The sequence below is a fragment of the Mustela nivalis genome (genome assembly GCF_964662115.1).
Source record: "Mustela nivalis genome assembly, chromosome: 16".
Lineage (NCBI taxonomy): Eukaryota > Metazoa > Chordata > Mammalia > Carnivora > Mustelidae > Mustela > Mustela nivalis.
The window spans coordinates 68,279,419-68,292,299 of NC_139035.1; the positions used below are offsets into that span (position 1 = coordinate 68,279,419).

Genomic DNA, 12,881 nt, shown 5'->3' on the forward strand with positions numbered 1-12,881 from the left:
GCCAAGACACAGCAAGGTGTCTACTGGTACACACCCGAAGCCTAGAACTCAGATCTTCCCAGAAAAGTAAACCATTATTTGACACTAATTCTACTACAAAGAATGAATCTTTACTGCAAAGAGAATCGTTTCTGGCTCTGAATATCTAAGCCTGCTGAAAAGAACTTTTCAATATCACCAACCACAGAAATGTGTTTTTTCCAGCTTCACAATCCGTACTTCTGAGGTATCCCAGCACCATTTATCAAGAAGTAAAACTAACACTGAAGACACTCTCCCCAATATTGTCCTAACCACAGCCCAGGGACTTGTAAAGCCACTACCTTTGCCTGAGTCAGGTCCTTTTGGGGCGATGAGGAGATGGAGCTGGGGTACCGTCGAGTCTGTGTGGACCTCTGTTCATACAGAGGGCCCTGAGCATTATTTTGGGAGGTATAGGTTGTCGACTGAATTGGACCGCTCTGATAACCGGACTCCTGACTCTGGTTAGATGAAATTGTGGATGAAGATTCACTGTAGGGAATGCAGAAGGAAAATCTCAGAGAAACAAAGCAGAACAGATCCACTGATACGAAGGAAATAGTGGAGATCTTCTACTAGGGTAATTTGATTACAGTTAAAATGAAAACTTCCAGGAACAGATAAAAAACAATCTTTTCCTGACAACAATAGGCATTTCCGGGGTGCCTGGGTGGCTCAGTGGGTTAAAGCCTCTGCCTTTGGCTCAGGTCATGATCCCAGGGTCCTGGGATGGAGCCCCGCATCGGGCTCTCTGCTCAGCAAGGAGCCTGCTTCCTCCTCTCTCTGCCTGCCTCTCTGCCTGCTTATGATCTCTGTCAAATAAATAAAATCTTAACAAACAAAAAAAACCCACACCAATAGCATTTCCACATCCTATATAATCAGGGGTGTAAACTGAAACCCCTACCCTACGTTCTGCTGTTACAGGAAAAAGAGACAAAAGCAGAAAGGATGGACCACTCCCGATCCCTCCGAAACACCCTCACAGGAAACCTAAGCATAAAGAAAGTCATCTTTTGCTCATATTCATTTTAAGGAACTCTGACCTCCTGGCTTTCTCAGAAACCCTATTACATATAAGGTTACTGGTAAAACTCTCCTGAGAAGAACTTTTAAAATATTCACATGCATTAATGGCAATGATGACTCAACAGATTAGGCTAGGGCCTAACACCGCTGCTCTGAAATTCGAAGGACTAAGGAAAACAGCCGAGTCCCAGGAAGTCCTCCGATCTGCTGCTGCTTCTGCCGGCTCTCCCACGTGGCTATCGGAGGAGGCAGGGAAGGTTCCATTTAACTTATGTGATATATCAATGCTCCGTCTTTTCTAGGAGGCCAGAGACACACAGCAAAGGACCACATGTGTCAGAGGCATTGTGAGCGGCAGCAAGGTCCTCCTGCTGAAAGTGTCACACACACGGCTCTTAAGAACCGGGCGCCGACACTCTAAGTACCCAAGGGGCATCGCTCCACCTGCTCCGAGTTACAGATAACGCGAGTAACACTGTTCTGAAATACTTAGTGAAACGCTATAATCAGACACTTTTCCTTCATTCAGCCAGAGGCTCGGCCTCTTAGGAATTAAAGGAATCAGCCGGAGACTCAGAAAAAGTAGGAAAAACCCTATTAAAAAAGTCTTATGATTGATGTGTCCTCTACCTGGCCGTGCTGGTATAGAGGCTGCTGGGAGCCTGGCTTGAAGAGGCGCTCGTGGTGGGGGCGGACTCGTAATCAGAAAGGACGGGCTCTGACCCAAACTGCAAAGCCCCGAACTGCAGGTTCAGCCCTGAGATATCTGCCGAGCCAGGCATCTCCACAGCCAGAGCAGGGATCTACAGAGAGAAAGGAAGGCTTTCAGTACAACCGTCCGTGGGACTAACAACAACAACAAACCTCTGCTTCCAATCTGCACTCTCCCCTTACAACCTCAATTCCCCAATCCCATACCCGTCCTGCCCTAAGATGGCACCCATCGCACAGCTCAGCTACCTTTGAAGTCAAGGAGGCCTTTTTCTTCTGTTGTTTCAATTTCTGCTGAGCCGGCTGAGGGCTAGAAGACTGGTTGTCTGAAGAGCCGGGAGACATCTGCGGGGCCGAGGTGGGTTTACTCGGCAGAGGAGAAGAGGGGGGTGGGGGTGCGGCGGTGGAGGTAACCACTGCCGGTGGCTTCTCCTGAAGGAACACCTCCATCATGGTTGAAGACGGGGTGAAAGCCTGGCGTTTGGTAAAGGGGCTGTGTACGGTTGAATCATTTGGGTTCTTCAAATCTGTATGAAGAAACCCAGTATGTGTGAGACCAGACATGCAGATAAACCTCCAAAACATGCTACTTTCCTACTCTAAAAAGCACAAAACAAGACCCTCAAGATTCAGTACCTCATGTAAACAGGCTCTCTTTTTAGGGCTTACCCTCATTTCTGAAAGTGACAACCACCGGATCACACCTGTTCTAAGTTTAGCCCAATCAAGCCAGCACGACAACCCTGCCTCTGTAAGACAGGATCTAGGAACTGTCCGTATTTAGAATGTTAAGGTCCTAAAACGGCCAAGTCCATGAACCTTCTCTCAAAGGCAATGTGCTATTTTCAAACACTAAAAACCCATCTAGGGAGAATCCAAAAGCCCCCAGATCAACTGAAGACTGCAACTATGTATGTGTTTAATTTTGATAACGACATCCTAAGCCTCAACTTTTTCCTATTTTCTAGCTTTCTGAACCCAGCCTGTCTGACCAGGGGAAGATCAGTAGGGGACACTGGCCGGCTGGCTGCCCCGTCTGACCAGGGGAAGATCAGTAGGGGACACTGGCCGGCTGGCTGCCCCGTCTGACCTTCTTCATTTTCATTCTCCACCCGACTCCTGCCCGCGTCTGGCACTCATACTCCCAGACTTAAAGAATTCCAGTCACTCTCCGTTCTTCTCACCGTACTGCACCAGCGATGGGGACTGTGAGGCAGAGCCTATGTCCCAAGAGGAGGTGGTGGTGGTTCCAGACTGCGAATGCTGTGCCGCCAACTGGGCCAAGGCCTGAGCCGTCTTGAACTGCTCCAAGAACTGCGAGCCTGTGGTGCTGCCACCTTTGGCTTCGCCAACATCACCAAATCCTTTCCCTAACATGCTCACCTGTAGAGCAACAGAGAGATGAGAGAAATCCACAGCAAGCAAATGTGTTCACTACTCAGAAAGACATTTCTCCACAGCGAGAGCCAGTGGAGCTCAGACAAGCAAAGAGTGCCAGCAGACTGAGTACAGAGTCTCTGGAGTCAGACTGATTAGGTTCAGATCCTGGCTACGGAATCATGGAAAACTCATTTGTAATTTCTCTGACCTCATTTTCCTCACCTGAAAATAGAAATAAGAATAGGACTGCATAAAGCTGTAGGAGGATTAAACAAGTAATACACATAAAAAAGCATTTAGGGGCGCCTGGGTGGCTCAGCTGTTAGGCATCTGCCTTGGCTCAGGTCATGATCCCAGGATTCTGGGATCGAGCCCCTTATCAGGCTCCCTGCTCAACAGGAAGCCTGCCTCTCCCTCTCCCACTCCCCGTGTTTGTGTTCCCTGTTTCTCTGTCAAATACATAAATAAAAATCTTAAAAAAAAAAAAAGGCATTTAATATGCGCTTCGCACATAATAAGCACTCAAAAAAATAAGAGCCATTAAAATTTACTCCATCACTTCCTCCTCAGGGGTAAAGATATAATGACTAGCATTTAGGGGCGCCTGGGTGGCTCAGTTGTTAGGCCGTCTGCCTTCGGCTCAGGTCATAATCCCAAGGTCCTGGGATTCAGCCTCACGTAAGGCTTCCTACTCAGCAGGAAGCCTGCTTCTCCCTCTCCCACTCCCTCTGCTCATGTTCCCTCTTTCGGTGTCTCTCTCTATCAAATGAATAAATAAAAATCTTTAAAAAAGAATTTAACACCTAATGACTAAAAGGAATTTTTTTCCTTTTAGTTTTGAATCAAGCAGTATGTGATTATTAAATTAATATGAAGGTTAACATAAAATTTCACTTTAGGCATTAATGTCCTAGCCCTTTCCACTGAACAGCTGCAAAGTAACAAGAACGAACTGGAGCCTCACCGCCACGTTGCTCTAACCAGCACAGGAGCTGACGGAGAGGAGCTGAGGGCCTATCAAAATGTCTGCACTGGACAATCAACTAACAAGTCAGTATGATTTGTTTTGTCTGTATCTATCTAAGTTCTATAGGGTAACAATGAATAACCAAGCAAAATTTATTCTTAAGGCTTTGGGGAGATTTTCCCCACTCCCTACTCCTGGGTAATACGACCAGGCTCATCCAGAAAATGAAGCATGTGGCCTTGACTCCTCTAAAACACCTTCAAGGAGGGGTGCCTGGGTGGTTCAGTCATTGAGTATCTGCCTTCGGGTCAGGTCATGATTTTAGGGTCCTGGGATTGAGGCCCATGTTGGGGTCCCTGCTTGGTGGGAAGTCTGCTTCTCCCTTTCCCAATTCCCCTGCTTCTGTTCCCTCTCTCGATGTCTCTCTGCCAAATAAATAAATAAATAAATAAAATCTTTTAAAACACCTTCAAGGAGATCTATTAACTTATTAACTTATTTATTTATTTATTTTCAAGATTTTATTTATTTGGCAGACAGAGATCACAGGTAGGCAGAGAAGCAGAGAGGGGGGGGGAAGCAGGCTCCCTGCTGAGCAGAGATTCCCGATGTGGGGCTCGATCCCAGGACCCTGGGATCATGACCCGAGCCGAAGGCAGAGGCTTCAACCCACTGAGCCACCCAGGCACCCCTCAAGGAGATTTAGAACCTGGTTCTCTTTAGGTCTTACCAAACCATTCCATCCTCATCAACACTAAGCAGTGCTTTTTTTGTTTTGTTTTGTTTTGTTTTTTTAAAGATTTATCTGAGAGCGAGTGTGTACACCTGAGTGGTGCAGAGGGAGAGAACTCCAAGCAAACTCCCTACTGAGCAGAGAGCCCATCTCTCCACCCCAAGGTCACAACCTCAGCCAAAACCAAAAGGGACACTTAACTGAGCCACCTAGTTGCCCCTGAGCAGTGTTTTCTTACACAAAACCAATCTGTCCAACCCAAGGTAAAACATTTTTCCCATTTCAGTCTATTTCACAAGATTATACAAACAAAAACAAAACACCAGAAGTCGAGTTAAAAGTATGGGATTGTGGCAAAGAGATGATCGCATGTAGCGATGATGACCAGACAGTCTGCGAGTGCAGACCTTTACATTAAAGGCACAGCACCTGAGGTAATGCCTACATATCACACGATAACGAGGACCTCCTATATTATTTAATCTATTAAATTTTAATGGAAATTAATCCTCTAATATTTACTCTTAATAGGAAAGAAAATGAATAGCATACTGACCAATACAGCTAATGGGAAGAACATAATATTGACTGGTATTTTTATTTAGTTTAACATCATGTGACATATTAAACAGACTATTAGGATAAATGAAATATGCTGAAAACTTATTTTTCATACCAGAGTTTGAATTAGGTTGTACATCTTTACAATCCAGGTATTAAAAAGGCAATTAAAAGATAGAACGCATCACGACATTTTCCCACCATCTAGCTCAAGGATTGGTATTATTTCCTTAACTTTATGACTGTTGTCTCTAATTTTTTTCTTTAGATTTTACTTACTTATTTCTTGAGAGAGGGAGAGAGCGGGAACAGGCGCGTACACACATGTGCGAGTAAGTTCCAGCAGGCCCCTCGCTGAGCAGGGAGCCTGATGTGGGACTCGATCCCAGCACCCTGGCATCACCACTTCAGCTGAAGGCAGATACTCAATGGACTGAGCCACCCAAGCATTCTTCATTCTCCCTTTTTCTTCAATCCCAATGCTCTGCTCTCTGTCCATCTGCCTCACCTGCCACCTTTCATGTATGTCAGAACATCAATCACCAAATTACTAACACGCACACAAAAATTTTTAGACAGTAGTTAAAAACTGACAGTTCTGGATTAGAGGCTAGCTCAGCAGTTTTCTATTGCAAGTAATTACTATAATCCTACTACTGGAAAAATAAAATTCTATGCACACACATGGGTCTCTTAGCTCTTAACAACTACAGTATTCTTCCACCAAAAAAGATACAAATAGGAAGGGAAAGGCAAACAGAAAAAAAGTATTTCTTAGGATTTGCTGACTATAAAAAAATTGGTCAACCCCCTCACCCCGCCCTGTGATCTCCTTTTTGCTGCAGATAAAGTTTCCTTTTTGTGACAACAGCCCCCCACAAAAAACTGGTTCACCACCTTTCTTTAGATTAAATGATTCCTTTACTTTAACTAATGACCTCAAGTCTTTTAACTGATCAACAAGTCACATGCTGTGAGCACTCTAGGTATTGATGAACAATACCACCGCCACTCCAAACCTGCATGGCCCTTATTCATCTTACTTTGTCTTTCCACAGCTCAGTAAGGCAAGCAAAGCAATTACTCTCAGCCCTGCTTAGAGAGAAAGGGATTAACAGTAAGCAGAAAGAGTCATGAAAACTTCAAGTTTTTGGAAGCCTAGCTCAGAAATATCTGGCTTAAACAAATTTTATGGCAATTCTCTTCTATCAAAAAATAGGGAGGGATGCCTGGGTGGCTTAGTCAGTTGAGCGTGTGCCTTCGGCTCATGTCATGATCCTGAGGTCCTGGGATCCAGCCCCACCAAAGGCTCCCTGCTCAGCAGGAGTCAGCTTCTCCCTCTCCCTCTGCTGCTCCTCCTGCTTGTGCTCTGTCAAATGAGTAAATAAAATCTTAAAAAAAAAAGAGAGAGAAAGAAAGAAAGAAAAGAAGGAAGGAATAGGGAAACACTACAACCTCCCATCAAAGTTTAATTAGAATTAAAGAAGGATTAAAGCTAGATGTCATGTTTTTCTCTTAAGAGCGAGTAACATTCAGCACAGCGAGTATTGAGTAACTGAGCGCACTCGTTTCTAGAAAAGATTCAGTGCGTCCAAAACTACGTCCTCCTCTGGGGGCGTCCCTATTACCCAATCCTACATCTCTACACCCAAGGTTGCTTAGAGGACAAAAGGGGATGCTTTACCCTGCCCCAAACCTGTCATCAGAAGGCAGTACTGCATGTGTGTGCTGGGGTTGGCAGCAAAGTGTGGCTGGAAGACACCATGTCTCCTACTTACCATACTGTGATGAGAAAATGTGTTTCCGGAAGCAGGCTGGGTTATGGCACTCTGCTTTGAATTACTGAACACCAGAGGCTGGGCAAGAGAAGGAGCCTGAGATGGATCCAGATTAGATGAATCATTCTCCACTGAAGATGGTGTCTTCCCCAACAAAACAGCAAGGTCAATTCTAGTGGGGAGACGCGACATCATGATGAATAATGACAGAACGTTCCAGCATTCCCCAACTCGCAACTCAGACTTCAGTTAGATCAAAATGAAGCCCTCATCAATAATACAAAGACCTGAGATAGTTCATCTACCCAAGTGATTGGTATGTAAGAGCCCCCGTAGGATCCAGCTGTATGCCAATGGTGTTGTCAACCATAATATGTTAAATATTCCAATTTAGTGAAATCTAAGGAAATAGCAAATGTTAGTTTTAATAGCAGCTTGATTATTTAGGCCAAAACTTTACAATTCTTTAGCCAATATTTTAATTTTTTTTTAATAGATTTTATTTATTTGACTGAGATCACAAGTAGACAGAGAGGCAGGCAGAGAGAGAGAGGGCGGGAAGCGGGACTCGATCCCAGGACCCTGGGATCATAACCTGAGCCGAAGGCAGCGGCTTAACCCACTGAGCCCCCCAGGCGCCCCTAGCCAATATTTTAATACTGAATACCTGTCATTAGTAGTACCTAATACATAAAAACATATACTAGAACACCGGCATCTTCTTCAAATGTCTTTGGAATCCCTCCCCCAGTTTTTATAAAATTTCCAAAGTTAATGTGGTATAATAAAAACACCTATAGTTTGGTTTTGTCTTCAGTTTTTTTGTTTTTATTTTTTAAAGATTTTATTTATTTGTCAGAGAGAGAGAGAGAGAGAGAGAGCGCGAGCGAGCACAGGCAGAAAGGGAGAAGCAGGCCCCCTGCCGAGGAAGGAGCCCGATGTGGGACTCGATCCCCCGACGCTGGGATCATGACCTGAGCGGAAGGCAGCTGCCCAACCAACTGAGCCACCCAGGCGTCCCTTGTCTTCAGTTCTTGACAGAGAGCTCCTGAAACTCTTAAAATTTCCAGAATATCTTGTTATTCATAATGAATCTCTTTATTCTTACTTTCATTAGAGAGAATTTTTTAAAGATTTTATTTATTTGAGAGAGAGAGACAGAACGAGTGGTGGGGAAGGGCAGAGGGAAAAGAGGAGACTCCCTGCTCACCAGGGAGCCTGACACAGGGCTCAGTCCCAGGACCTGGAGATAATGACCTGGGCCAAAGGCAGATGCTTAACCAACTGAGCCACCCAGGTGCCCCGTAATGAGCCTCTTTCAACAAAAGTTTGTAATACTGAGGTTACTCAGGATAGGAGCCCCCCCAACAGAGCTTCAGGAAGGGGGCAGCCACCAGCAACACCAGGAAGGGGACTATAGGGTTAGACCTTTCAGCCCCAGCACACTCTACCCACTCTTAGGGTTGGAAGGTGGGGACTGCCTTTAAAAGCCTATTTAAGTAATGAAACTTGGGAGGTTTTGTGCCCCACGCCATGCCCTGCCATATCAACTCTTCCACTGGCTGTTGTTCCTGAGCACTGGTCATAACCAACCAGTGATGGTAAGGAACCTCTTCCCTGAGTTCTGGGAGTCATGTTAGCGGATTACTGAACTTAAGACGGAGGCTGTGAGAATCCCCAAATTTGTTGTCAGCCAGGCAAAAGTGTATGGATACCCTGGGCACCCATTTGCAGTTGACCTCTGAAGCAAGGGCGGTCTTATGGGATAAAGGCATCTACTAGGCTGTGCGCTAACTCTAGATAGTATCAGAATTGAAGTGAATTACTGAACAGCTATAGCTGGTGTCAAAGAGTTGAAAAACTGGGGTCAGAAAAAGAATACACATCACCTCTGGGGGTAATGGCCTCAACGTCCTATTTCTGGTGCAATTCAGGACCTTCTGAGTCAACAGCTATCATACCTAGGTCTAGAAATAATCTAAGAGGACTTCTGGGGATAAAAATATTCCTGGTAAGTGTTTGTTCCTCTATTGACCCCAATACTTTAGGGATCAAATTCGAAAAAGTTCATTAGCCAGATCCTACAGTAAAAATGATCGCTTTACTCAGTAGGCTCAGCGGACAAAAATCTTATTTATAAAGCAAGAGAAGAAGCTACTAAACACTTCTGCAAACTCAAATAAATGTAAACATTTCCATGTTTAACTTTACCTTACTACCAGTCAAGTTATATTATACAAAATTTTAATTCAGATTGACCTATGTAATTAAAGAAGCTATTTTGGAAAGAAATATCCTTAAAATTGTAATATATGGATTTCCATTTAGTAGATCAACTCCTGTAAACCTATCAATCAACTAAAAAAGAACCTAGTACGCTCTGGTTACCATTACTACCAACACTATAGCAGCGTATGAAGGCCCCTTGCTACTCTTCTTATAGCTTTCACCAGGCCCCTCCAGAAAAAGATGCTGAACTTTACCACACACTTGCCTCTGACCAGCAGTGATTGTCACATTCTCCGCAGGCAGAGGCACTGAAGACACGTTAGAGGCTGTGAAGATCTTGGTCTCAGACAGCTGTAAAACAGAGGGATTAGTTACTCCTGGTGTTAGGTGGGCTACAGTCAGAAATCTGGCATAGATAAGGGGAGTTTAACACCAAGGAAAATGGAAAACCCTCAGAAGAGAGGACCACCTACCCAGAGGAACCCTACCTGGACTGACCTCCACGCACCTTCTAGACAGGCTCAGTGATTTTATCAAAAGAGAGGGTAAAATCAAGAAACCCAGTAAAATATAGTGGAGTTACATGATATGCACACCAAACTTACAAAAACCTGAATACACATGCTATACAAAAAAGAGAGAAAACCTTTTTATACCTTCTGATCAGAGTTCCCAACTCCCACCTCGACCCAAACCAAATTTTAACTTCCAATGTTGCTCTCAAAGAAAGGTTACAGTCAAGACAAAGACAGAAATAAAAGAAATTAATTCCTAGCTTTTGAGCAGTAAGGGCCCAAATACTGGTGAATTAAGGTCTTTTCAGGGATAATTTCAACAATATGCAATTTTTGCCTTAATGGTAACTTTATTACACCTAGTCTTTGCAGTATAGGTAAGCAACTGTAGGAATAACTCATTCTAACCAAAATGTGATTTGGTTTTGTTTTCACTTTTTGATTAAAATCTTTTCTCCAAAAGCAGGGAATCTACTCCCCCAAATACAGCATTTTCTGAAAGTTGCTTAAACAGATAAGCCAAATCTTAGAAAGTATTCACAAGGCAATAGCTCAGTTACAACAGAGAAGAATCACCCTCTTACGCTGCTGCATCTGAAATGTTAAGAACTCAGGCCTGGCAAACCAGGACAGTTTGACCGATTACCCTCTCACTACATGAGCTGTCTTGCCTGAACACACACAAGTACAGGAAAGTAGAATGAAAAATGTTAAAACAGAAGTTAAACCATGATCACTGAAAAGTAGAATTCACAACAAAAGCTTGACTGGGACCAAGAATCCAAAAAATTCTTTTTCTCAGGTACTACTCCAGTGAATTCACAACTTGTTTGGTGCCACGTTTACGCCACCCATGTACAAGGTTTCCAGGTTGAGTCAAGATGGAAGACAGCTGGCTCTATATATTCATCTCAGTTACAAAGCTGGGCTTCAAGTAAATAAAAGGGTTCCAGAACCAACCAGACTGTAACCCTGAAGATGTGGTACAGTCCTTTTCTCTTTGTACCCACTTCTAAGCCAATCCCAGGACCATGCGCCAGTGCCTGAATGTGAACCAAACAACAGAACCAGCTCTGGCACCACGTGCCACCAGCGGCTGCTACTCAGCGCACCACCTGCCTGACTCCCTTTCTGGTGCCCTACCCAACCACCATCTCTTCCTGGGATAAATCCGACAATCAGATATTGGACTTACACAGGTGCACTTGCCCTTTCCATAGTCTGGTTCCACAGAGTCCTGTTCATGCCCAGTCTCCTTCATATAACATATGTGAAATGTTCTGGCTCAGAACACTATTTTGGATGTAAAAGTTTTGGGTCAGAATCTTAAGGGTGAATTTTGAGGGGTAGAAACATACCCATTTTCTATCCCTAAACACCACTTAGGGATAGAAAGCACTGGTGAGGAATAACCCGGGAATACCTACATCTTCATTCCAGTCTTCAGTTCCCCATTCCTCGGTTGCAGTCCTCCAAGCACCTGGCAATAAAGGAAAAAAAAAAAAAAAAAAAAAAAAAAAAACCAACAGTGAAGTAATTTTAAGTGACAGTGCAAGATATGTACAAAAAACACTAACGTATTAACATTTTGGCAGCCAAAAGTGTAGCCAGATTTTAGTAATCAGAAGGGATTCCTAGGCTCCAGAAGGAGAAAAAGACTATTTAGGAAGTGATACCTCAGAATATAAGGGTTTTAATAAGATGATGATTTCACACCTACTTTCTGGTTTTGTTACATAGTTTTAACGGTAAAGGCAGTGGGGGTGCAGGAGCCAGAGGACAACAGATCCAATGCTCCAGGCAAACTCTTAAACCCTTCAGCCCTTTGACTTAGTGGTCAATTCCAGTAAAATCGCAGCAGCCAATTTAAACCAGAACTACACCTACTCATCTGGTAGGAGACAACTCTGTGGGGGTCTGGAGAAACAGCAGTGAGAAGGAACACAAACAGCCGCCACAGGATAGTGGGACAGCAGTGAAGAAGGACCAGCTTCCAAACAAAGGGGACGGACAACTGTCTGCTACAGGAACTCAATTTAAAAATGTATACTCAGTAGCAGTCAAGTTTATAGATCTCGCTGGACTAATCGTAAGAAACCATCATGGGTCTTGCTCTTTTCAAAAGACACTGGCCAAAACTGAGAAATCAAATGTGTGTTAGTTATTATCCTAATCCTAAACCTACAAAGTGTGGCATCTAACCCACCAAGGGCTTTGTGAAGACAATACAGGTGTACACTCTCCTCACGGTGGTAAAAATGAAGTCAGGATATAGTTTCTATAGGAAAGGGCCATCACCAATCAAACCACCTTCCATATCCCCCTTATTTTGCTTCATGTATACACAGATCCTCGGAAAGGGAAACTGTGCTGTGAGAGCCAGGATTCTTCCCTTCAACAAGGACCACAGTAAGAAACGCCTGCCTATAGAAAAGGACAAGAACACTCTTTATTTTCTTCTCTAGAACAAGAGTACGTATTAACTCTTAAAGCCTTTTTTCCAAATGGAGAAACCCTCTTAAAAGAACGGAAGTCTGGCATTCAGGTATTTCACGGTCACTGAAGAGAAATGTTCTAAACCTACAAAACCCATCTGAGGTTCTTCTAGGGGCTGCCTGGCTGAGTCAGTAGATCATGTGACTCTTGATGCTGGGGTCGTGCGTGTGTATGGAGACTACTTCAAAATAAAATCTTAAAAAAAAAAAAAAAAGAAAGAAAGAAATTCTTAACTTTTAATAATGAAAGAACCTCATTTCCTAGAGAAAAAGATGTTCACTGTAATACCTCTCCCAGAGCATTGTAACTGGACCAGGGAAATTCTAAACCACTTAATAATGGCAATGTTCTCCAAATCAAACTGATGTCCAATCTCAGTTGAGACAAGCTACAAAGCACACTCTTCTCTCTCCCGGGGAACACTACTCTTCCTCTGCACTGACACCCATCCTGCCCTGGGT

At 43.9% G+C, this 12,881-nt stretch overlaps 1 protein-coding gene across 50 annotated transcripts in view; it reads right to left on the reverse strand.

Annotated features, from left to right (window-relative positions):
• Positions 1 to 12,881, reverse strand: part of UBAP2L (ubiquitin associated protein 2 like) — a 42,212-nt gene that overhangs the window by 14,690 nt on the left and 14,641 nt on the right. For all 50 annotated transcript variants that reach the window (XR_014304093.1, XR_014304094.1, XR_014304095.1 and 47 more), the window contains 7 exons: positions 11,352 to 11,404; positions 9,675 to 9,760; positions 7,181 to 7,352; positions 2,946 to 3,144; positions 2,011 to 2,288; positions 1,681 to 1,853; positions 324 to 513 (listed from right to left, as the gene is read on the reverse strand). Coding sequence is in view for 40 of the 50 variants with exons in the window: in XM_082703514.1 (XP_082559640.1) it covers positions 324 to 513; positions 1,681 to 1,853; positions 2,011 to 2,288; positions 2,946 to 3,144; positions 7,181 to 7,352; positions 9,675 to 9,760; positions 11,352 to 11,404 (1,151 nt within the window). In the remaining 10 variants the exon portion in view is untranslated. The remainder of the gene's footprint in view (positions 1 to 323; positions 514 to 1,680; positions 1,854 to 2,010; positions 2,289 to 2,945; positions 3,145 to 7,180; positions 7,353 to 9,674; positions 9,761 to 11,351; positions 11,405 to 12,881) is intronic.